This window comes from Geotrypetes seraphini, chromosome 16 (genome assembly GCF_902459505.1).
Source record: "Geotrypetes seraphini chromosome 16, aGeoSer1.1, whole genome shotgun sequence".
In the NCBI taxonomy this organism is placed as follows: Eukaryota; Metazoa; Chordata; class Amphibia; order Gymnophiona; family Dermophiidae; genus Geotrypetes; species Geotrypetes seraphini.
Window position 1 is genome coordinate 46,811,234 of NC_047099.1, and position 26,234 is coordinate 46,837,467.

At 47.5% G+C, this 26,234-nt stretch overlaps 1 protein-coding gene and 2 non-coding genes across 4 annotated transcripts; all 3 read right to left on the minus strand.

Moving 5' to 3' along the window:
- Positions 1–529: 529 nt before the first annotated feature.
- Positions 530–25,852, minus strand: TNPO2 (transportin 2). 2 transcript variants are annotated; one of them, XM_033923137.1, is made up of 25 exons: positions 25,655–25,852; positions 14,964–15,076; positions 14,380–14,455; positions 13,067–13,216; positions 12,825–12,931; positions 12,559–12,692; positions 12,397–12,478; positions 11,609–11,731; positions 11,312–11,430; positions 10,898–10,958; positions 10,067–10,232; positions 9,818–9,970; positions 9,129–9,354; positions 6,371–6,542; positions 6,194–6,280; positions 5,869–5,976; positions 5,520–5,678; positions 5,341–5,428; positions 3,894–3,992; positions 3,618–3,713; positions 3,410–3,485; positions 2,389–2,488; positions 1,889–1,963; positions 1,674–1,803; positions 530–839 (listed from the first exon to the last, which is right to left on the minus strand). In XM_033923137.1, the coding sequence occupies exons 2-24, from the start codon at positions 15,060–15,062 to the stop codon at positions 1,696–1,698; spliced, it is 2,664 nt and encodes an 887-aa protein (XP_033779028.1). In that variant the 5' UTR covers positions 15,063–15,076; positions 25,655–25,852; the 3' UTR covers positions 530–839; positions 1,674–1,695. The 2 variants fall into 2 exon arrangements, with proteins under 2 accessions (XP_033779028.1, XP_033779029.1); XM_033923138.1 differs by lacking the exon at positions 25,655–25,852 and adding an exon at positions 25,473–25,558.
- LOC117350945 lies at positions 6,066–6,134 on the minus strand. The gene has a single exon (XR_004537305.1). It is a non-coding gene; the product is annotated as a small nucleolar RNA SNORD41 (small nucleolar RNA).
- On the minus strand, positions 10,695–10,763 carry LOC117350944. The gene has a single exon (XR_004537304.1). It is a non-coding gene; the product is annotated as a small nucleolar RNA SNORD41 (small nucleolar RNA).
- Positions 25,853–26,234: the final 382 nt, after the last annotated feature.

Consider the following 26,234-nt stretch of genomic DNA (forward strand, 5'->3'; position numbering starts at 1 on the left):
TCAGACAAAGTCAATTTTAAGTACCTCTTCCCCAAGCCATCCCAGGTAGATTTAAAGTAGCAGCTACTTCACTTTCGAACACAAGAGATCTCCATGAGCAGGACAGGAAAAGCAACCAACTCCCACCCCCTCCAGTCCAGTGTTCCAGCAGATTCAAGCTTTTTCAAAAGCCGGCTCCAGCACATGCCTTCGCTGTGTTCAAGTCCTTCAAGATCCCACTTGCTCCCCCCATCCTCATTTTCAAAACTCCTTCAAAAACAGGAGAAAGAAAGACAGGCCAAAATTGGCATGGGAGAGGTAAACAGAATTGTCATATCAACTGATTCACTTTGAAAACCGATTCTGGGGCTCAGCAGATTTCACAGAGAGGATGTCTCGTCGTGTCAGGGCCGCTGCCCCTCTTCCTGAAGAAACGGTAGGACAGCCACTGCCCACAGTCCAAATTGCTCCCTCCTTACATCTTATGGGTCGTGGGAGAGGTGAACAAAAATTACAGCAGGGAGCCCCTCCCTCCCGCCCTCCCTCCCTCCGCAAAAAGCAATCTACATCCCCCTTCTGTTCTTATAAACAAAGTCACTTGTACTCCGTGGGCAAGCAGCCAGACTTCACCTTTCATCTTCTTTAAGACAAAGGGTTGCTCCCACTGTCCGTGCCCAATTCCCCCTCTCCCAGGCTTTGAAAAGCAGGGAGGCACCCGCCCCTACTTTTAATTGCAGAGGCTTGGGAGGGGGGAATTCTCTCTCAAAATATCCTGTACTCCGTACACCCAATCCCCCCACCCCCCAGCACAGGGCAGCTGAACATATGGACATGGATGAAATTCCAGCAACGACAAGAACCTGATGAAAGAAAAAATGGTAATAGTGAGATGTGGGGGGAAACCCCAAAAAGTAGCATACAGCAGCTGTCAATAAATACAGGCTAAAAAAAAAAAAAAAAGCAGACATCTTGCTTTTAGAAGTTATTTCTTAAATGCAAATTTGAACTGAACTTGTCAATTTTTTCTATTTGCACTAGTGATCATATGCAAAAATGCTATGTTCGTTGTGAACATTTGGGTTCTAGTTGCAATACTTGTGGAACTCTCATGGTAGTTGGTTATTTGTTTTGTTAAACCAAAATGCCTTTGTGGATAAAGCTCTGGCTAGAAAAGGAATACATCTTCTTTACCAATTTAGCTATCCTCTATGACCTATTCTTGAGATTTTATGCTGTTTTGCTTTCATTATTGTGTTATGTGTTGAAATTTTTGTGATAATTGTTATGTATGTGTTTTGTGCCATGTTGTAACCCGCCTTTGGAAAGGCGGGTTATAAATAAAGATAAAAAGATAAAGATGGACTCATTTAACATTTGGAGCAGAGGAATACAACTGCAATTCTTTGGCCATTATAAAAATGGTCACCTGGACCATATCAACATAGTTATGTATAGCTCTTTACATACAAGTGAGTTTTTTAACTTATTATTCAAATTCAATAAAATATACTGCAAATTAAACAAACCCAAACCCCCTCAAACAACTTCCCTACATGGTTCTGCCCTTAGCTCATGCAGTAATCTGCAATTCAGACATCCCCAAAATTAACCCCTATCCAGCACCTGCCCCAAACCCAGGTGGGGAGTGCCAGGCATGAAATCTTCCCACACAGCAGGGTACAAACTCAACTCACCCAGCAATTAGATCCGCTTGCACTAAACTTGGTAGAACGTCGCTAGTCTCTCCTTCAGCAGGGGAGGAAATTGCTCAGAGAAATGCTGCCAATTCTCTTCGCCAACTTGATCCTTAAATCCATGGAGAATCTGCGGAGAGGGAGGCGGGTGATGAAACATTGCCAGCTCTGAGCAAGTCTCCTTTCACAAAGTACCCAAAGGGACGAGAACCTACCTTGTAAAACATGTCCCTCAGGTCATCCTTGGGGCTCAGCCAAGAAGCCACGGCATCACAGAAGAATATAAAGTCCTGACAGGGAGAAAAGGTCAAGTTTGAAACCATAAAGCCACATGCTCCATTTAGAAGCAAAGTCCACAAGCTCTGCTTTCAGGAGACTGTAATCCTATTCTCAAAAGGCCTGCATACAGAGATTTGGACCATATGTTCCCCACATATCTTCTCCATGAAAGCATCACTACCATGCAGGGTTTTGAAAAAGCAAGGCCCCCCCCTCTCCCCAACCTTGCTGCTTTTCCCCTAGGTAAAAGCAACCGTTTTTTAGCTCTGTGAATGCTTTTACCTGTGTACTTGGTGGACAACTTACAGCTTTACTACAATTAGAAGTTATTTTCAAACAGCTGTAGTATCAAGAGGCAGCACAATACAGAGTGTTGGCCTCCAGCCGAACCAAACCTTTTTTGGAACGCATGGCACCAGCCACGGGCAAACATTACCTGCACAACGCCACTAGGATTAACTCCGATCATCACACAGATGCCCCGGAAAGCAGAGTCCTTCTCTTCATTATCTCGGATATTCCTCAGTGACGTACACCTGAAACAGAGCCCAAAAAGGATCCAGATGGAGGTCAGACATGGGAGAGGCACTGCCCATAAGAGCAGCACAACAGTGGGGAAGAAAGAAAAAAAAAAGGGGGGAGAGAGGTTATACATACACACACCAGTCTCATAGATTTGGGCTGGCGTGGAGAAGTCCACTGGTAAAAAAACCCCCAAAAATGTACCCATGTGGTGTTTCCTGATTTTATTGCAAACCACACTGATACTCACTGCATCCGACTGGTTTGGAGAGACGATGAGGAAATGCAGCTTGGATGGGAGGGATTAGGTACATTCCAAGGCCAAGCTGAACCCCCAAACTAAGCACGAGCAGGGGTGAGAGAGAGATTTGGTAGAACTGGAGGATGGCGAGTGGATGGAGGTATCAAAGCTGTCCATTTCTCTGGAGTAGCTGATGCCGTTTGTGAAATGTTGAAAGGGGTAATACATTGAGTCTTTCTGGGAATTTTAGTGCAGAAATGATTTGTAGTTCTTTTGAGAGAGATCTGGTTGGAACCTAAAACACATCTATTGTCGCTCCCTTCTCCTTGAGGAGTGCCCGGGGTGGGGGCTTTGAGGTGATGGAGCTGGCAATAAGTTGGAGAAGTATGACGATCCCTCCCCCCCAAAAAAAAATCGTTACCGAGGTGCCTAGGAGGTGTATCCGTATTAGCTAGATTTTCTGCTTTGAGCTAGGATCGGATCCAGAAGGCTGAAAAGGAATGCAAGGTGAAGTTGGACTAGTTGAATTTGACAACTATAGCTCTGGGCAGCCAAGCAGAGCGGGGGAAGCGGGTAGATGAGGTTTTTGCATTTTCAAGAGAAAGACGAATCCATTTGTTCTAGTGTTTCAGTAGATGCTGTGACTTAACTTTAATAAACATTCAGTAAAAATAAACTCACAGTGGGGACTTACCACGGTCGAATGAACTGCTGGAGCATTGGTGCCACCTCCTGAGGGCAAACAAACCCCAAACGGCCAATGGTGATTGCTATATAAAAATAAAGGAAATCGTCGTTAACGCTTTCAGGCGTTGGGGGAGAAGTCCAGCATTTGAGCTCAGTCCTCCCTTTACAATGCGGGCAGTTACCAGGGGGGGGGGGGGGCAGGGCAAGCAGCTCACCTGTGTTCTCCAACAGCGTTTTGGGGGTGTTGGGTCGGTTAATGATCTCTACCAGGTTGCCAAGAACCATTGGTACATATGGCTGCATTTCTGCTCCTGCACGAAAAGAGAGCGCTTTAAAAGATTACCTCCAATGCTTTCGCACTGTTCAGCAGTAAGACCGAAAGACTTGCGACAACTGCCAAGCTCGGGCACTTCTTTAGCTGGAGCACCTCCACAGCAGAGGTGCGAGTAGAGATCCTCCCAGAAACCCCCATCCCCACTGAGGACACTTACCCATCTGCATACAGATCTCGCCAATGGCCCAAGTGGCATTGTTGCAGACAGAGATAAACTCTGGGTTCAGGTTGGTGCCCAGGATTGGCATAAACTCAGCTGGAGGGAAAAAGGAGAGCATGAGACTTGCCTGACACCTGACCTCTGCACAGAAACACAGCTCCCTCCCTTCTGCGGCATCCACCCCGAGCTTAGTCCTTCTTTCCTTAACACTGGGGATGTAGAAAGCAGCTGTATGTCATATCACGTCTTCCCTTCCTCCACTGCTTGGACCGACTGTGGGGCAGGAGGATGGGGCTACAGTGATAGGCAGCTGCTTTCTATGGAATAGGCTGGGGGGAGGGAGGGCTATAAAATATTAGGAACCCTTTGATAATGTCTATTTGCATCAGATTATGCTGTATTATTGGATCTGCCTCTCATGTGCACTGGTTAATCACTTTTGATGGACATTGTTAGGCAGTTTGTTGCAAAATTAAGAGATTTGAACCTAAAACTAGTTGGGTTTTGTTTTTTTTAACACAGAACAGGCTCCACTGGCTCTCCAAGCAGTATTTTGGGGAGGTGGAGGAAGGGGGGAGGCAGCACAAGACACGCCCAGGGTCGGACGGACCCCCCAAACAGGGCCCACCCAAGCTCAGTCCGGCACCAAAACAGGGACTAGGAGCCCTAACAAAGGGAGATGGGTCCAACTCACTCACACCTGCTGGAGACTGAGAGAAGACGAGGGACAGCTATTATGTACTATACCAAAGTTTTGGTCTCAGTCTCCACCCAGCAGTAAATCCCACCGGTCTAGAAGGCAACACAGAAAGAGCTTTTTTCTGCTTTAAACCAAAGTGGGTTACATTAAAAACATACATACATAATATAAAACAAACTCATACAATCACACAAGATTCATCACTTCTCGCTTAGATTACTGCAACTTGCTTCTGTCAGGTCTTCCGCTCAACCATCTCTCTCCCCTCCAATCTGTGCAAAATTCTGCTGCATGACTCATATTCCAAGAGAGCCAAACTCACATTATCTCTCTCCTCAAGTCATTTCACCGGCTCCCCATCCAGTTCAAACTCCTCTGCAACCCCTTGGTATCTCTCCTCTCCATCAACTCCGTTCATCTAGTAAGTTCCTCCTATCCATACCCTTCTCCTTCACTGCCAACTCCAGACTCCTGAATCATTGTGTCATGTTCCATCTCTAGCAGTATTCAAATCCAAGCTAAAAGCCCATTTCTTTGAGGCTCCTAACTCCCACTCACCATATAATTACCTATGTCCATCCTATCATTCTCTCTGCAAGACACTCCCCCAACCCCCTATATGTCCTGTCTGTCCAAATTAATTGTAAGCTCTTCTGGGGAGGAAAAGGAATGAAGAAAAGACCTTATCGGTGGAGAGACCCCAATAATTCACCACAACTTCGTCAGACCTTCTCCATCACTCACCAATGCAGGGTCTCACATGCAAGAAGCAGGCTTTGGTCAGGTCTCCCAGTAGTGCAAAGGAGCTCTGGCGGACCTCTGGCATGGTATCCTGGAATAGAGGAAGAGGACAGGGTACAGCCCCAGGCCTGGCAGCACGACGAACACATTCTGGGATCACTGTTTAAGCTCGTTACGCTTACCTGCATGCATTGGAAAAGCAGCGACATGATGGTACTGTGTGCCACCAGCTGCTCCACATGGCCACCAAGTCCTTCTGCCAGCCCGCTCAGCAGATCCAGAGCCACAATCATGAAGTCCTTGTCCGGGGCCTCACACTGCTCCGGGTGCTGGGTGTACATCTGCCGAAAGAGAGTGTATAGCCAGACAGTGGCACTGCTTTCTCTGTCCCCAGCTAGTAAGCGCAGTCAATTCTGACGTATATGTGAGCGCAGGTTCCCACCACACAACAGCAAGGTCCCCCCCATTCCTGGAAGACCTGATACATGCTATGGAATGCCCCCTCCCTCAGTAAAGCTGGAAAAAACATACCATGGCTTGTGCTAATGTCTTCTGCACGAGGGTGACACAGCGCTGGTATACTGGCTCACAATATGGCAGGAACCCACTCTGCAAGGCTGTGGCAACCGATGACAAGCACTGAGGAAGAAATAAAATTATAATCCCCTGTGTGACAGCACGACCTAAATACCAGTCACCCTTTTGCCCCCTAGCAGTTCATGAGCTCTCTGGATCAGACAGTATGAATACCACGCATCACCTTAAGCATCAAATTTCAGGTTCCTCATCACCTCCAGAAAAGCCCCATTATTCACCCCCTCCCCCCCCCATGATGTTTCTGAAGATGAAAACTTACTTCCAGTAGTGGGAAGAGGTCTTTGTCCTCATCTTTCAGCTCGTTCCATTTCTGGATGAGGGGGGGCATTAGCTTCTGGATGTATTCCTGCAGGCAAGGAGAGAACAAAGTGGAGCATAAAAAGCACTGCAGAGGATGGACAGGCTCAGCTGCTTCTAGCCCCAGCATGCCACTCACAGGCTGGTTCAGGTGGTGTCCCACAGAGTCTGCAAGGGTGCCGATGGCATCGTAGAGAATCAGAAGGTTCTTGTGCTGATACTTCCCAAAGGCAAAGACCAAGGTATCCAGGATGAAACCAAGGTAAGGAACCAGCTCTGTGCAGGCCTCTTCCTCCAGAGTCGCAAAGGCACTTCAGGAGAAACAGACATATCATACATTAGGCCTATCCGGGAAGTCATCAGAAGACTGTCAGTCAGACTTCACCCCACTGAATTTACAGGATCGAGTCAATTCCTTGATGCAGAGCAAAAAAGGAGAAATTAGGTTCTTACCTGCTAATTTTCTTTCTTTCAGTGTCTCTCCAGACCGGTACAGTTCACTAATGAGTAATAGCTCACCATGACCAGCAGGTGGAGACAGACAAACTTTTGGCTGTTGTACAAGTGGGCTGTGCATTCCCCAGTATACTCAAGTCTGCCAAAGAGCCAAGCAGAGCCATGAAACTAACTGTGAACTAAAACAGCAATAACACTCCAAACGAGGAACAACTGCTCAACATAAAGAAATTACTGTTGGACATTGAATAGGATAAGGACCTTCATAAACGTCCCCACTGCTTGTTAGCTATGCCCAGTAAAGGAGGGCGAGCCCGATCCTCAGGAAAATGGGACACCTTCGAGTCAGTCAAGGTCTGAACCAACTTGTCCAGATCCTCACCAAATAAGAAAGACCCCTGAAAGCGAAATTTAGTAAGTTTAGCCTTTGACACCGCATCCGCTTACCAACCCCAAAGCCACAGGGTATGGCGAGCAGCCACCCTAAGAGCCATGGACTTGGCCGAAGCCCGCAGATCATACATGGCATCCGAGAGGTAAGAAAAGATCTTAGCTACCTCTTGATTCACTCAGTCAAGAACACGCTCAGACCACCTAAAACAAGCCACCAGCCCGCCACACATTGCTGCCAGGGCAGCTACATCAAAACTCTGCTTAAGAGACTCTATCCTCCTATCCTGAGAGTCCCACATCGAGCCGCCCTCAACTGGCACCATATGCCGCCGCGCAATGGCTGAGACCACTGCATCCACCACAGGCGACTTCAAGGTGTCCCTATCCCATTCAGGGATGGGTTACAGTTGAGCCATGGACCACGCAAAATGAAAAGGCGTATCCGGCGCCTTCCACTGCATGAGCACAATATCCCGAATATCCTGATGCATAGGAAAAGAGCGGGATGCTGAGCAGATTCCCCAAAGCAGGGAGTCCACCACACGTGGGGGCTCCTTTGTGTCTTCCTCGAAAAGTAACACTGAAGCCACCTGAAGGATCAGCTCCTGGAGCTTGGCCCGCTAAAAAATGCGCACCACCAACGTGTCTTCCTCCTCAGGCGAAATCGCCTCCCCAAAGAAAAGATCTTCGTCCCACAAGACCTTCGGGCGTTTGGACGAAACTGGGGGGACTGGGTTGGAACCATTGATGAAGGGGGGTGGATGCAGAGGGAAAACCCCCCCTGAAAAACCTGAGATCCTCAGAGAAGAAACCAGACCCCCCGGCCACTTGAAGATAAGCCTTGCATAAGGCTAGCACAAAATCTGGGGAAAAACCCACTGGCAGCACATCAGGATTCCATGCAAAGCAGGGGACCTGGCAGAAACCTGCCCTTGTTTCTCCAATACAGGGGGAAGGTCACCTGAGGCTTTAAACAAAATGGAGGAGCTTCCTACCAAAACCCGCTGAAGCCTGCAATGGCAAAGAGGCCTGAACCGCCCCAGCCGCTAAAGCAGGCAGGCCGGCAACCGTGAAAAGGGAATCCCCAGCACCATCCCTGTATGAGTTGTGGGGCAAACCCAGACTTCCCCGCTGCTGGCGCACGAGGTACTCACGAAGGGGAACCCTGCTCGCTGGCACTTAAAGCCAATGAGGATTCCCTGTTGCGGCAGCCTGCACACTGCGAGCACAGGCCAGCCAAAGTTACCTCGTGTCTGGAGCACAATGAGCACTTTTTCCCTTTAAAACTGCTCATTGTACAATATCGCTACTAAGCTAAAAAGTAAAGTGCCGGTTAGCAATTGAAAGCTTCCCTTCAGACCAGCACTGTCTCTGGATTTTTTCTTTTTCCAATGCAATTTAACTGAATTGGAACAGACTCCACATGGCTCTCAAAGCTATATGCCTTACTGGTAATCAGTTGTAAGGCTTACAGCTGAGGCATCTCTAACCAAAAAAATTTTGGGAGGTGGGGAAAATGGGGGGAGGGTCTCCTCAGAGGTCAGATGGACCCCCAAAAGGGTCCCCCAAGCTCAATCCGGCACCAGATGGGACAAGAAGGCCTAAACAAAATCCAGCAGGCCTAAACACATGTAGGAAGGCCTCACACTAAACAAGGGAAGACTGCACAAGCTTATCATTTCCACCTGCTGGAGACTGAGAGCAGACTGAGTGTACTTGGGGACTGCACAGCTCACTTATACGTCAGCCAAAAGTTTCTGTCTCAGTCTCCACCTGCTGGTCATTGTGAGCTATTACCCATCAGTGAACTCTGCCGGTCTGGAGAGATGCTGAAAGAAAGACCTGTAAAAACTATGAAACAAAACCAGGACCGATACAATCTATCTGAGCCAACCTGGCTACAAAACAATATAACCCCCACCCACCTTCAGAGGAAGGAAAACATTAATGGTCTACTGGTGATACATAATCTGAAAAAGTTAAACAGTAGGGAATCAGATTAGAGCCATTTGTCTTCATCTCTGCCCACCCTCCACCTTCTTTCCTACCTGCAAGCTGCTTCTTGTACCCGCTTGCTGCTGTCCAAGACACGCTTCAGCAGCTCTGTCATCAGTGGCTTCAGGTACATATCAGGGGGCTGGCTCACCACCCAGTGTGCATAACGACTGAGAGTCCAGCATGCGATGGAACGCACCAGGGCTTTCTTGTCTGACAGACACTGGATCAGATGTGGGATCAGCTCAGGGAGGTAGGGCACCATCCCCTGCATACAGCCTGCAGAAAGACAGTATCATGATATGCAGTCAGAACACTCCCCCATCTCTCCGTAAAACAGGCCATCTCCCCCCACCTTCCTTTCCATGTTCCCCCTATCGTACATATGCATGCTTGAAGTCTGTCACCACCATCTCTGCTGGTAGATGAAACCAGACATCCTCCACCCAGATCAGGGCTTCCAAAAGCCTATTCTTAAGACCCCACGGCTGGACTGGGTTTCAGGATATCCATAAGAAAGTTACAGAGAGACTTTGTTATATGCAAATTTCTCTCATGAAGATATCTTGGAAACCCAACTGACCATGGGATCCCCATGTAGGAAGACGTGACCCCCACATAAAAGAGGACATAAACTATCATTCCCCCAGAGCAGACACCTTCCAGCCTCAGATCATGTTACATGAAATGTCAAGAAAACGCTGAATTGAAACCCGCTTCTCCCCTCCCCCAAATACTTTACCCTCTGCAATAGCCCCCAGCACCAGGATGCCAGATTCCTTGATGACCCACTCGGGGTGGAAGAGAAGCTCCTTCAGCAGTGGCAGCAGGTGGGGCAGTAGCTCATCACGAAACACATTGGCAAGGACATCGAGGGCGGCAGCTGAACACTTTCCTGATGGGAGAGATGGAAACCGTGTCAACAGTGCTGCAGGCCCAGGAACAGCTAGAGGTCTTAAGAACTCTCATCATCTCATCCCCCTCAACATACTCAGATTCCAGTCAGACAATGTGTCGTCGTCATCTTCGTCGTCTGCTTCTTCGCCATCCCCAGCCCGCTCCTCCTCATGCTGCAGGGTCACTGTGCGTGACTTGTGGAAGCGAGGTTTAATGTCCTGCTCACTGTCAGGGACTGCCTCATCCTCTTCCACATCCCCCTGCAACCAATGGAAAGATAGATTACTGAGGTAAGAACCTCTCTTATAGATATGTCTAGTGGTCCTTGCAGAAAACTGTCAATCATGTTTTTCAACTCCACCGCCTTTCCAGGGAGGTGCTCCTGCCCCCTCAGTTTGTTCAAAAGTAATTAAGTAGCACTGGGGGTTTTTTGTTGTTGTTTTTTTTTTTTTTTTTTTTTTAACAAGCTGGGACTTTAATGTATCTTATAAAAGGATTAAGTAGCACTGTAATAAGACATAACAGGAAGGAGGAAAATGGAAAATTTGGGCCCCAAAGTCAACTGAGAGCCTGAACTTTAGCAAGTTTGGTCCCATGTAGCACAGGAGAGGCAGGCAACTGTCCTGCTTACATCCTCCAATGCCAGCTCTGTCCCTGGAGATTCTCTGCTGCTCCCTACATCTCTTCTTCAAGCTGGCCATTGCCAGCACAGAAGCATCCACCTGGATCAGACAGTATGAATACAAGAAGCCATCATGGCAGTCAGGGTCCAAATTCTGCATCATTTCCAGGACCACATGCCACTCTACATAGCTAAGAGATGCTGGGTACCTACTGAGGGTTTCAGTGCTCAAGGTAGCCACCCTTCCATACAGCGAGAAAGATGCAGACCTCAAACTTGAGGAGCAGGGGGACGAAGACTTACCTTCAGAAGTATGATATCAATCTCAGAGTATTTCATGCCATTCACCAAGATGGGGATTAACCTTTTGAAACAGGAGAGGAGAGTCATTTCAGTTCTAGCAGTGTGAGAAATTCCAGAGTATGAAGTTAAAGTCATTGATAACCAGGGAACAAACACTTCTTACTGCTTTAAAGCTCAGATCACCCCCCCTCCCCCTAACCTGAACAGGACATCAAATTGTGACCATCAGCAGAGGGAAGACTAAAGACGGAGACACTGCCTCCCTCATCAGAGGGCAACATTAGGGGGGGGGGGGAGAACAATGTTGTCCTACAGCTTGAATTTAGTATATCTTTGCTCGTTCTACAGATTGTCCAAGCAAAGAACTAGAAATAAACAAAACCACAAGAAAAAATTGGAGAGAGAGAGACTCACTGTAGCAGGTGGCCTGACAGCACTTCTTTGCAGATGGGCTGCTCAGCCAGGGTTAACCAGAACTCGCAGGCTTCCAGCGACACATTTTCATCACTGTCCTGAGTCCTCTGGAGCATGTACTGAGGAAGAGAGCGGGGAAACAAGGCTGTGACATAGCACAGGGGATCTGTTAAGTTATGTGGCCCAGCGGCCGTACACGAGCGTCCACACGCCACTGCTGGGAGCCACTGAGTCACACACCTGCATAAAGCTTCCCCAGCGCACCCAGAGATCGGTTATCTGTTACGAGACCACTACCTGGACAATACTGTGCATATGAGGCAGAAGCCGGTCAATCCGAACCTCCAGCAGCATGACCAGAGCCCGGCACACATTCTTCCGTACCTCTGGGTCTTCATCTACTGCCAGCGCAAATAGGTGCTGAGTGCGAGGAAAGAAGAAGCAAAAAAATAATAATAATCTGCAAAAATTCAATTTACAATTTATCTCCCCCTTAATCAATAATAATCTTTGAACACATAAAAACATATTATAGTCCTCATCCTTACATTTATACAAGGACCAAAATCTACCTACCCTCCCCCCCACCTTAAACATGCATATTTAAGGAGAAAAATAGTATTCATTCGTTACAATAATTTGTTATAGGCTCCCAAACATCCTGAAATTTTCTTAAATACCCTTGCTGTGTGGCTATTACCCTTTCCGTTTTATATATATAAAAGAACTGATTTTATATTCTTCTTTTGTACACCATTTGACAAATTTTTTTTTTTTAAATAATTCTTTATTCATTTTCAAATTTGACAATAAGTGCACAAAATAATATATTTCAACAAGTTATTACACAATAACACGTTTAACCCCCACCCTTCATCTTATTTCCAATCAAAATATACACATATTATAGAACATATTATAACATATTATGTAAAATTGTTACTAATATCCTCCCCCCTTTGGTGTGCCAAAAGAAGAAAAAGAAGAGAAGTGATGACTATTCACTACAATATTTTGTTGACAATTTTTAATAAACCTGAGAATACCATAGGAGAGAGAATCTGCGCGCAGGCCATGACACGCACCTCAATGAAGGTGTCAATGTTGTCCATCAGGGCCTGAGCTCTGTCCATGATAAACTGATTCACACAGGCGATGGCGTGAGACCTGTCGAAGAGCAAGAGAGACGCATGAGGAAAGCAGAATTTTGACACACAGCGCGGCAGGAAGAGGCAGGCATCATCTACCTGATTTTGGGGCTGCAGTGCTTGAAGAACTGGAGGAATTTCGGGATCATGACGTTGAGGGGCCGGTTCAATGCATCACTGTCCAGGAGCTCCGAGGAATCTTCACATATCTTCTGCAAAGCCCCGAAGGCTCCCTGGAGGAAAGAGAGTGGGAAATAGTCACAAGAGGAAAACCAATTTCTAGACTTGCACAGCACCCAAGGGGACTCTAGAACCCTTCCCCAGACATGTCCCAGGAAACTGGTCAGGACTTTCCCCTCACGCACCTCGCAGGTGTTATAGTCCTCCGAGTTCAGTAAACTGCAGAGCTGAGGCAGAAGTTCTGGCCACGTCTGGAGCTCTCCTTTTGAGGCAATCGTTGTGATGAGAATACCTGTTAGTTAAGAGAGAGGAGACGGGCTTCAGACTGTCGGTTACATGGCATCCCCCACCTCAAACCCTGCCCAAAAGGTGCCTTCATGATTCTAGGCCACCCTGGTGACCTTCACGGATCTGCAGTCGCACTCACCGATAGTGGCTCTAATGAGAGAAGAGGCATCCCCGATGCTGTTCAGGCACTCGCGCTTAATGAAGTCTGCCACGGGCTGGGGGAGGCTCTGATAATGTGCCTTCACATTATTTTTCAGGATGAGGCCACTGAGTGAGCGAGTTGCCTCGTCTGCAGATGAAGAACAGTGCCTGGGAGGTTAGTGGGTATCCACTCCTTATACACACAGTGCCCCCTCAATGAATAAATCCCCACACCAGAGTCTAAGAGCTAACCTCAGTACGCCTTGACATGGAGAAAAGAAACTAAGCCCCCACCCCCTCACTCTAGTAAGGCCCACCTCCATTACTGCAATTACCTTGTTCTCCTGTGCAGAAGGAAGGTATTGAGAAATTATCACTTTTTCTTTTAATTTTTTATACTGAAAATACTATCAAAAGTTCACTGTGGTGAAGGGAAAACTTGGGCTTATTTGTTCATTTCCTTTCCTTGAGTCCTGCAAGAGTGGGTTATGTCCTCCTACTAGCACATGGAGCCAGAGAAACAGCTCAGAGTTGACTTCACTCCCCTCACTATCTTACATAAAGGAGCTGATTCCCAATTGAGCAAAGCTTTTCCTAGAAGTAGGAAAGAGACCAATAAAAAATAAATACATTTCAAGGGGGATCCTGGAAGGGGGTATAAATCCCTTCCCCTCAGGCTCCATCCCACTCCCACCTTCCCAGGATGCATGCCATGATGAGGGGTTAAAAAAACAAGCTTTTAAATGGACAGAAGCTTGGCAAAGGCATAGGGGCACCCTAGAGAACCAGGAGGAAGGCTGGGAAGAGTCTTCACTGAAGACTTTTGTTTTCTTTACTTCTCTCTAAAAGGAAACATATCTCTGGCCCCTTCCCAAGAGGAGGGCAGCAGTCATAAATCCTATAAGGACTGGAAGGAGGCAGAGAGAGGGACTCGGCATCACCGGGTTTGGTACTCTGTGGACCAGCTTTCACCAATCATAGCTCTGTAGTCTTTTCCCCAATAGCACCAAAAGGACTGTTGCCTGAAGTCTATGCTCCACCAAGAATCGGAGCCTAGAGCCTTCCTGGGAGCAGCCAACTCATAGCTGCCGCACTAGAGATGGGAAAATATTGAGGAGCTGAGGACAGCAACAACTTCTTAATAAGCGTAGTGAAGTCAGCTCTGAACCGATTTCCTCTGGCTCCATCTGCTGGCAGGAGGACATAACACACTCATCTAGACTGATCTGGTACGGATGATAAGGAGAGAATGGTGTGCTGCAGGAAGATTTTTGGCATTTGCTGTCCACATGTTGCTACCAACCAACTCACCTTCGGTCTTCAGTCGAGTCAAGACAAAAATCAAGTAGTTGTTGAAGTCAGGGAACTGGTTCAGTTGTTTAAGTTTCTGTAAGACTAGGTTAAGGAAAGTGAGGTTTGCATCAACTGAAAGCTAGAAACAAAAGAACCATCAGGAAGTCACTGAACCACGAAATACCCTCATGAAACCCTGCCACTCCTCTCTTATCCCTCCCTTGGCAGCGAGCAATCACCACCTATTAGAAATATAGGAATTTCAGGTACCAATGAAACCAGGAATGCACAGCTATGAACTTGGAAACCATCTATTCTCCTCTTACCTGTTCTTACGATCAGGCGTGCTGCATGAACTTCACAGAGCAAGCAGCTTGTGCAGAAGCTACATCAGACCCACAACTGCTGAAAGAACAAGAGAGCTGCAGCACGGAGGAAGGTGAGGACTCCCAAGCACCTTAGAAAAACACCAAACCTCTACCCCATTCTCCACCTGCTGCAAGACCTCCAAGCAGCAAGACACTACTTCTCCCTCTGCTTGCACTTAAGCCAAGACTTCATAAAAACCTGTTCCACAGCCACTGTGCATTTTCTAAGGATACATCCTGAACAATGCGCTGCATGGCCGTGTTGGGAGACTGAGAGTCCTTAAGAAGCTGAAGAACTTGCTGGAGGCCCTGCTCGTCTGGCTGCCACTCCATACTGCCACGTCACACTGCATAAACACATCAAAAGAAACACACAAAGGGGATATATCAAGCCCATGAGTCCTTTACCCTTTCCCACAAGGAGATTCTAAGCCCAGGCTTCTGATCAGGTCAGCGGGAGGAAACCAGTGGCTTCTACTGCAACAAGAGGTGACATTGCCCCGTGTCTACCAACATTCCAGGTTCCTAAGAACTCACACAGATTCATTATTTCAACCTGAACATCGGAAGAGTGGACATATTCTGGGATGGAAACCACCACATATGGAACACCGATCACATTTCCAGATCATAATAATTATACCTGATAACGCCGGTCCCAGTACCGACCCCCCACCAGTCACCTCTTTCATGATTCCCATTTCCAGATCATTATAAATATACCCAAAAACACCGGTCCCGACCCCTCAGATCCCCCACTAGTCATCTCTCTCGGGATTCCCATTTCCAGATCATTATAAATATACCCAAAAACGCCGGTCCCGACCCTTAAGATCCCCCACTAGTCATCTCTCTCGGGATTCCCATTTCCAGATCATTATAAATATACCCAATAACACCGGTCCCGACCCCTCAGATCCCCCACTAGTCATCTCTCTCAGGATTCCCATTTCCAGATCATTATAAATATACCCAATAACGCCGGTCACGACTCTTAAGATCCCCCACTAGTCATCTTTCTCGAGATTCCCATTTCCAGATCATTATAAATATACCCATTAACGCCGATCCCGATACCCCACTAGTCATCCCTCTCGGATTCCCATTTCAAGATTATAAATATACCCATTAACGCCGGTCCCGACCCCTCAGATCCCCCACTAGTCATCTCTCTCGGGATTCCTGTTTCCAGATCATTAAAAATATACCCAATAACGCCAGTCCCGACCCCTCAGATCCCCCACTAGACATCTCTCTCGGTATTCATATTTCCAGATCATTATAAATATACCCAATAACGCCGGTCCCGACCCCTCAGATCCCCCACTAGACATCTCTCTCGTGATTCCCAATTCCAGATCATTATAAATATACCCAATAACGCCGGTCCCGACCCCTCAGATCCCCTACTAGACATCTCTCTCGGGAATCCCATTTCCAGATCATTATAAATATACCCAATAACGCCGGTCCCGACCTCTCAAATCCCCCACTAGTCATCTCCCCGGGATTCCCATTTCCAGATCATTATAAATATACCCAATAGTGCCGGTCCCGACCTCTCAGATCCCCCACTAGTCATCTCTCTCGGGATTCCCATTTCCAGATCATTATAAATGTACCCAATAACGCCGGTCCCGACCCCTCAGATCCCCTACTAGACATCTCTCTTGGGATTCCCATTTCCAGATCATTATAAATATACCCAATAACGCCGGTCCCGACCCCTCAAATCCCCCACTAATCATCTCCCCGGGATTCCCATTTCCAGATCATTATAAATATACCCAATAACGCCGGTCCCGACCCCTCAAATCCCCTACTAGTCATCTCCCCGGGATTCCCATTTCCAGATCATTATAAATATACCCAATAGTGCCGGTCCCGACCTCTCAGATCCCCCACTAGACATCTCTCTCGGGATTCCCATTTCCAGATCATTATAAATATACCCAATAACTCCAGTCCCGACCCCTCAGATCCCCCACTAGTCATCTCTCTCGGGATTCCCATTTCCAGATCATTATAAATATACCCAATAACTCCAGTCCCGACCCCTCAGATCCCCCACTAGTCATCTCTCTCAGGATTCCCATTTCCAGATCATTATAAATATACCCAATAATTCCAGTCCCGACCCCTCAGATCCCCCACTAGTCATCTCTCTCAGGATTCCCATTTCCAGATCATTATAAATATACCCAATAACTACACTTCCGACCCCTCAGATCCCCCACTAGTCATCTCTCTCGGGATTCCCATTTTCAGATCATTATAAATATACCCAATAACGCCGGTCCCGACCCCTCAGATCCCCTACTAGACATCTCTCTTGGGATTCCCATTTCCAGATCATTATAAATATATCCAATAACGCCGGTCCCGACCCCTCAAATCCCCCACTAGTTATCTCCCCGGGATTCCCATTTCCAGATCATTATAAATATACCCAATAACGCCGGTTCCGACCCCTCAAATCCCCTACTAGTCATCTCCCCGGGATTCCCATTTCCAGATCATTATAAATATACCCAATAGTGCCGGTCCCGACCCCTGAGATCCCTCACTAGACATCTCTCTCGGGATTCCCATTTCCAGATCATTATAAATATACTCAATAACGCCGGTCTCGACCTCTCAGATCCCCCACTAGTCATCTCTCTCGGGATTCCCATTTCCAGATCATTATAAATATACCCAATAACGCCGGTCCCGACCCCTGAGATCCCCCACTAGTCATCTCTCTCGGGATTCCCATTTCCAGATCATTATAAATATACCCAATAACGCCGGTCTCGACCTCTCAGATCCCCCACTAGTCATCTCTCTCGGGATTCCCATTTCCAGATCATTATAAATATACCCAATAACGCCGGTCCCGACCCCTGAGATCCCCCACTAGTCATCTCTCTCGGGATTCCCATTTCCAGATCATTATAAATATACCCAATAACGCCGGTCCCGACCCCTCAGATCCCCTACTAGACATCTCTCTCGGGATTCCCATTTCTAGATCATTATAAATATACCCAATAACGCCGGTCCCGACCTCTCAGATCCCCCACTAGTCATCTCTCTCGGGATTCCCATTTCCAGATCATTATAAATATACCCAATAACGCCGGTCCCGACCCCTGAGATCCCCCACTAGACATCTCTCTCGGGATTCCCATTTCCAGATCATTATAAATATACCCAATAACGCCGGTCTCGACCTCTCAGATCCCCCACTAGTCATCTCTCTCGGGATTCCCATTTCCAGATCATTATAAATATACCCAATAACGCCGGTCCCGACCCCTGAGATCCCCCACTAGTCATCTCTCTCGGGATTCCCATTTCCAGATCATTATAAATATACCCAATAACGCCGGTCCCGACCCCTCAGATCCCCTACTAGACATCTCTCTCGGGATTCCCATTTCTAGATCATTATAAATATACCCAATAACGCCGGTCCCGACCTCTCAGATCCCCCACTAGTCATCTCTCTCGGGATTCCCATTTCCAGATCATTATAAATATACCCAATAACGCCGGTCCCGACCCCTGAGATCCCCCACTAGTCATCTCTCTTGGGATTCCCATTTCCAGATCATTATAAATATACCCAATAACTCCGGACCGGACTCCTCAGATCCCCCACTAGACATCTCTCTCGGGATTCCCATTTCTAGATCATTATAAATATACCCAATAACTCCGGACCGGACTCCTCAGATCCCCCACTAGACATCTCTCTCGGGATTCCCATTTCCAGATCATTATAAATATACCCAATAACGACGGTCCCGACCCCTGAGATCCCCCACTAGTCATCTCTCTTGGGATTCCCATTTCCAGATCATTAGAAATATACCCAATAACGCCGGTCCCGACCCCTCAAATCCCCCACTAGTTATCTCCCCGGGATTCCCATTTCCAGATCATTATAAATATACCCAATAACGCCGGTCCCGACCCCTCAAATCCCCTACTAGTCATCTCCCCGGGATTCCCATTTCCAGATCATTATAAATATACCCAATAGTGCCGGTCCCGACCCCTGAGATCCCCCACTAGACATCTCTCTCGGGATTCCCATTTCCAGATCATTATAAATATACCCAATAACGCCGGTCTCGACCTCTCAGATCCCCCACTAGTCATCTCTCTCGGGATTCCCATTTCCAGATCATTATAAATATACCCAATAACGCCGGTCCCGACCCCTGAGATCCCCCACTAGTCATCTCTCTCGGGATTCCCATTTCCAGATCATTATAAATATACCCAATAACGCCGGTCCCGACCCCTCAGATCCCCTACTAGACATCTCTCTCGGGATTCCCATTTCTAGATCATTATAAATATACCCAATAACGCCGGTCCCGACCTCTCAGATCCCCCACTAGTCATCTCTCTCGGGATTCCCATTTCCAGATCATTATAAATATACCCAATAACGCCGGTCCCGACCCCTGAGATCCCCCACTAGTCATCTCTCTTGGGATTCCCATTTCCAGATCATTATAAATATACCCAATAACTCCGGACCGGACTCCTCAGATCCCCCACTAGACATCTCTCTCGGGATTCCCATTTCCAGATCATTATAAATATACCCAATAACGCCGGTCCCGACCTCTCAGATCCCCTACTAGACATCTCTCTCGGGATTCCCATTTCTAGATCATTATAAATATACCCAATAACGCCGGTCCCGACCTCTCAGATCCCCCACTAGTCATCTCTCTCGGGATTCCCATTTCCAGATCATTATAAATATACCCAATAACGCCGGTCCCGACCCCTGAGATCCCCCACTAGTCATCTCTCTTGGGATTCCCATTTCCAGATCATTATAAATATACCCAATAACTCCGGACCGGACTCCTCAGATCCCCCACTAGACATCTCTCTCGGGATTCCCATTTCCAGATCATTATAAATATACCCAATAACGACGGTCCCGACCCCTGAGATCCCCCACTAGACATCTCTCTTGGGATTCCCATTTCCAGATCATTATAAATATACCCAATAGTGCCGGTCCCGACCCCTGAGATCCCCCACTAGACATCTCTCTTGGGATTCCCATTTCTAGATCATTATAAATATACCCAATAACTCCGGACCGGACTCCTCAGATCCCCCACTAGACATCTCTCTCGGGATTCCCATTTCCAGATCATTATAAATATACCCAATAGTGCCGGTCCCGACCCCTGAGATCCCCCACTAGACATCTCTCTTGGGATTCCCATTTCCAGATCATTATAAATATACCCAATAACTCCGGACCGGACTCCTCAGATCCCCCACTAGACATCTCTCTCGGGATTCCCATTTCCAGATCATTATAAATATACCCAATAGTGCCGGTCCCGACCCCTGAGATCCCCCACTAGACATCTCTCTTGGGATTCCCATTTCCAGATTATAAATATACCCAATAACTCCGGACCGGACTCCTCAGATCCCCCACTAGACATCTCTCTCGGGATTCCCATTTCCAGATCATTATAAATATACCCAATAACGCCGGTCCCGACCCCTCAGATCCCCTACTAGACATCTCTCTCGGGATTCCCATTTCTAGATCATTATAAATATACCCAATAACGCCGGTCCCGACCTCTCAGATCCCCCACTAGTCATCTCTCTCGGGATTCCCATTTCCAGATCATTATAAATATACCCAATAACGCCGGTCCCGACCCCTGAGATCCCCCACTAGTCATCTCTCTTGGGATTCCCATTTCCAGATCATTATAAATATACCCAATAACTCCGGACCGGACTCCTCAGATCCCCCACTAGACATCTCTCTCGGGATTCCCATTTCCAGATCATTATAAATATACCCAATAACGCCGGTCCCGACCCCTGAGATCCCCCACTAGACATCTCTCTTGGGATTCCCATTTCCAGATCATTATAAATATACCCAATAACTCCGGACCGGACTCCTCAGATCCCCCACTAGACATCTCTCTTGGGATTCCCATTTCCAGATCATTATAAATATACCCAATAGTGCCGGTCCCGACCTCTCAGATCCCCCACTAGACATCTCTCTCGGGATTCCCATTTCTAGATCATTATAAATATACCCAATAGTGCCGGTCCCGACCTCTCAGATCCCCCACTAGTCATCTCTCTCGGGATTCCCATTTCCAGATCATTATAAATATACCCAATAACGCCGGTCCCGACCCCTGAGATCCCCCACTAGATATCTCTCTCGGGATTCCCATTTCCAGATCATTATAAATATACCCAATAACGCCGGTCCCGACCTCTCAGATCTCCCACTAGATATCTCTCTCGGGATTCCCATTTCTAGATCATTATAAATATACCCAATAACTCCGGACCGGACTCCTCAGATCCCCCACTAGACATCTCTCTTGGGATTCCCATTTCTAGATCATTATAAATATACCCAATAGTGCCGGTCCCGACCTCTCAGATCCCCCACTAGTCATCTCTCTTGGGATTCCCATTTCCAGATCATTATAAATATACCCAATAACTCCGGACCGGACTCCTCAGATCCCCCACTAGTCATCTCTCTTGGGATTCCCATTTCCAGATCATTATAAATATACCCAATAACTCCGGACCGGACTCCTCAGATCCCCCACTAGTCATCTCTCTCGGGATTCCCATTTCCAGATCATTATAAATATACCCAATAACGCCGGTCCCGACCTCTCAGATCCCCCACTAGACATCTCTCTCGGGATTCCCATTTCTAGATCATTATAAATATACCCAATAGTGCCGGTCCCGACCTCTCAGATCCCCCACTAGTCATCTCTCTTGGGATACCCATTTCCAGATCATTATAAATATACCCAATAACTCCGGACCGGACTCCTCAGATCCCCCACTAGTCATCTCTCTTGGGATTCCCATTTCCAGATCATTATAAATATACCCAATAACTCCGGACCGGACTCCTCAGATCCCCCACTAGTCATCTCTCTCGGGATTCCCATTTCCAGATCATTATAAATATACCCAATAACGCCGGTCCCGACCTCTCAGATCCCCCACTAGACATCTCTCTCGGGATTCCCATTTCTAGATCATTATAAATATACCCAATAGTGCCGGTCCCGACCTCTCAGATCCCCCACTAGTCATCTCTCTTGGGATTCCCATTTCCAGATCATTATAAATATACCCAATAACTCCGGACCGGACTCCTCAGATCCCCCACTAGTCATCTCTCTCGGGATTCCCATTTCCAGATCATTATAAATATACCCAATAACGCCGGTCCCGACCTCTCAGATCCCCCACTAGACATCTCTCTCGGGATTCCCATTTCTAGATCATTATAAATATACCCAATAGTGCCGGACCGGACTCCTCATATCCCCCACTAGTCATCTCTCTCGGGATTCCCATTTCCAGATCATTATAAATATACCCAATAACTCCGGACCGGACTCCTCAGATCCCCCACTAGTCATCTCTCTCGGGATTCCCATTTCCAGATCATTATAAATATACCCAATAACGCCGGTCCCGACCTCTCAGATCCCCCACTAGACATCTCTCTCGGGATTCCCATTTCTAGATCATTATAAATATACCCAATAACGCCGGTCCCGACCTCTCAGATCCCCCACTAGTCATCTCTCTCGGGATTCCCATTTCCAGATCATTATAAATATACCCAATAACTCCGGACCGGACTCCTCAGATCCCCCACTAGACATCTCTCTCGGGATTCCCATTTCTAGATCATTATAAATATACCCAATAGTGCCGGTCCCGACCTCTCAGATCCTCCACTAGACATCTCTCTCGGGATTCCCATTTCTAGATCATTATAAATATACCCAATAACGCCGGTCCCGACCTCTCAGATCCCCCACTAGTCATCTCTCTCGGGATTCCCATTTCCAGATCATTATAAATATACCCAATAACTCCGGACCGGACTCCTCAGATCCCCCACTAGACATCTCTCTCGGGATTCCCATTTCTAGATCATTATAAATATACCCAATAGTGCCGGTCCCGACCCCTCAGATCCCCCACTAGACATCTCTCTCGGGATTCCCATTTCCAGATCATTATAAATATACCCAATAACGCCGGTCCCGACCCCTGAGATCCCCCACTAGTCATCTCTCTTGGGATTCCCATTTCCAGATCATTATAAATATACCCAATAACTCCGGACCGGACTCCTCAGATCCCCCACTAGACATCTCTCTCGGGATTCCCATTTCCAGATCATTATAATTATACCCAATAACGCCGGTCCCGACCTCTCAGATCCCCCACTAGACATCTCTCTCGGGATTCCCATTTCTAGATCATTATAAATATACCCAATAACGCCGGTCCCGACCTCTCAGATCCCCCACTAGACATCTCTCTCGGGATTCCCATTTCCAGATCATTATAAATATACCCAATAACGCCGGTCCCGACCCCTGAGATCCCCCACTAGACATCTCTCTCGGGATTCCCATTTCCAGATCATTATAAATATACCCAATAACTCCGGACCAGACTCCTCAGATCCCCCACTAGACATCTCTCTCGGGATTCCCATTTCTAGATCATTATAAATATACCCAATAGTGCCGGTCCCGACCCCTCAGATCCCCCACTAGACATCTCTCTCGGGATTCCCATTTCCAGATCATTATAAATATACCCAATAACGCCGGTCCCGACCCCTGAGATCCCCCACTAGTCATCTCTCTTGGGATTCCCATTTCCAGATCATTATAAATATACCCAATAACTCCGGACCGGACTCCTCAGATCCCCCACTAGACATCTCTCTCGGGATTCCCATTTCCAGATCATTATAATTATACCCAATAACGCCGGTCCCGACCTCTCAGATCCCCCACTAGACATCTCTCTCGGGATTCCCATTTCCAGATCATTATAAATATACCCAATAACTCCGGACCGGACTCCTCAGATCCCCCACTAGACATCTCTCTCGGGATTCCCATTTCCAGATCATTATAATTATACCCAATAACGCCGGTCCCGACCTCTCAGATCCCCCACTAGACATCTCTCTCGGGATTCCCATTTCTAGATCATTATAAATATACCCAATAACGCCGGTCCCGACCTCTCAGATCCCCCACTAGACATCTCTCTCGGGATTCCCATTTCCAGATCATTATAAATATACCCAATAACGCCGGTCCCGACCTCTCAGATCCCCCACTAGACATCTCTCTCGGAATTCCCATTTCCAGATCATTATAAATATACCCAATAACTCCGGACCAGACTCCTCAGATCCCCCACTAGACATCTCTCTCGGGATTCCCATTTCTAGATCATTATAAATATACCCAATAGTGCCGGTCCCGACCCCTCAGATCCCCCACTAGACATCTCTCTCGGGATTCCCATTTCCAGATCATTATAAATATACCCAATAACGCCGGTCCCGACCTCTCAGATCCCCCACTAGACATCTCTCTCGGGATTCCCATTTCTAGATCATTATAAATATACCCAATAACGCCGGTCCCGACCTCTCAGATCCCCCACTAGACATCTCTCTCGGGATTCCCATTTCCAGATCATTATAAATATACCCAATAACTCCGGACCGGACTCCTCAGATCCCCCACTAGACATCTCTCTCGGGATTCCCATTTCTAGATCATTATAAATATACCCAATAACTCCGGACCAGACTCCTCAGATCCCCCACTAGACATCTCTCTCGGGATTCCCATTTCTAGATCATTATAAATATACCCAATAACTCCGGACCAGACTCCTCAGATCCCCCACTAGACATCTCTCTCGGGATTCCCATTTCCAGATCATTATAAATATACCCAATAACGCCGGTCCCGACCTCTCAGATCCCCCACTAGACATCTCTCTCGGGATTCCCATTTCTAGATCATTATAAATATACCCAATAACGCCGGTCCCGACCTCTCAGATCCCCCACTAGACATCTCTCTCGGGATTCCCATTTCCAGATCATTATAAATATACCCAATAACTCCGGACCAGACTCCTCAGATCCCCCACTAGACATCTCTCTCGGGATTCCCATTTCTAGATCATTATAAATATACCCAATAACTCCGGACCAGACTCCTCAGATCCCCCACTAGACATCTCTCTCGGGATTCCCATTTCTAGATCATTATAAATATACCCAATAACTCCGGACCAGACTCCTCAGATCCCCCACTAGACATCTCTCTCGGGATTCCCATTTCCAGATCATTATAAATATACCCAATAACGCCGGTCCCGACCTCTCAGATCCCCCACTAGACATCTCTCTCGGGATTCCCATTTCTAGATCATTATAAATATACCCAATAACGCCGGTCCCGACCTCTCAGATCCCCCACTAGACATCTCTCTCGGGATTCCCATTTCCAGATCATTATAAATATACCCAATAACTCCGGACCGGACTCCTCAGATCCCCCACTAGACATCTCTCTCGGGATTCCCATTTCTAGATCATTATAAATATACCCAATAACTCCGGACCAGACTCCTCAGATCCCCCACTAGACATCTCTCTCGGGATTCCCATTTCTAGATCATTATAAATATACCCAATAACTCCGGACCAGACTCCTCAGATCCCCCACTAGACATCTCTCTCGGGATTCCCATTTCTAGATCATTATAAATATACCCAATAACGCCGGTCCCGACCTCTCAGATCCCCCACTAGACATCTCTCTCGGGATTCCCATTTCTAGATCATTATAAATATACCCAATAACGACGGTCCGGCTCCCGGTACCGACCCCTCCTTCCCCTGTATTTGAAGCTAGAACCAGGCCGGAGGGAAGCCGAATCCCCCGGGCCTGACCCCGCCCGTGCAGATACCATCGCTCCTCCCCCTCTTGTAGGGCCCCGTGTTTTCGCCCCTAGCGGCGGTCTCGCGCTCCCGTTACCTGCGGCGGGGCGAGGAGAAAGCAGCGGATGCTCGCGAGCGGCCAGGCCCCGGCTCAGCCCCGAGCGCAAGAGCAGAATTAGGCGCCGACTGACCCCACGCGGCTGCCGTCCGTGTTCAAATTTCCTTCTGGCCAATCAGCGACCGCCGAGCGTCGACCACCTGACCAGAACTTCCGCTGCCGGCCTGTAGCCCCACGTGAGCATGGAGAGAAGCCACGCGTGAAGAGGCGTTGCTGTATAGGTTTCTCATCCGGTTGCAGACGTCTAGAGCGTGGCTTTTTCTGCGCATGCGCGGTCTTTTGCCAATGAGAATTCAGGAGACCAGAAGAGCATGCACTGGATGTGCAGATGGGAAAAAGTGTTATTTACTTCTTAGTTTCATATTTTGTTAATCAAAATTTGTGTGTTTTTCATAAGTATATACGTGACTGCAGACCTGCAATTACATGTTCCCCTGGCATATGCAGCGCTGGAATAAACATTCCCTACTCGAAAGAACTGGTGGTCTCTGTTGTAGCAGTATCTTACTTTTGTTCTGACGGGTAATGCGATATATACAATGTTATGTTCTTTCCCACC

Coding starts and splice junctions, on each gene's coding strand:
- TNPO2 (XM_033923137.1), bottom strand. CDS start 15,062: ATGGAGTGGCAGCCAGACGAGCAGGGCCTCCAGCAAGTTCTTCAGCTT. Junction 12,479..12,558: donor CACTGCAGCCCCAAAATCAG/GTAGATGATGCC, acceptor GCTCTTCGACAG/GTCTCACGCCATCGCCTGTG. Junction 11,431..11,608: donor ATATGCACAGTATTGTCCAG/GTAGTGGTCTCG, acceptor TCTCTTCCTCAG/TACATGCTCCAGAGGACTCA.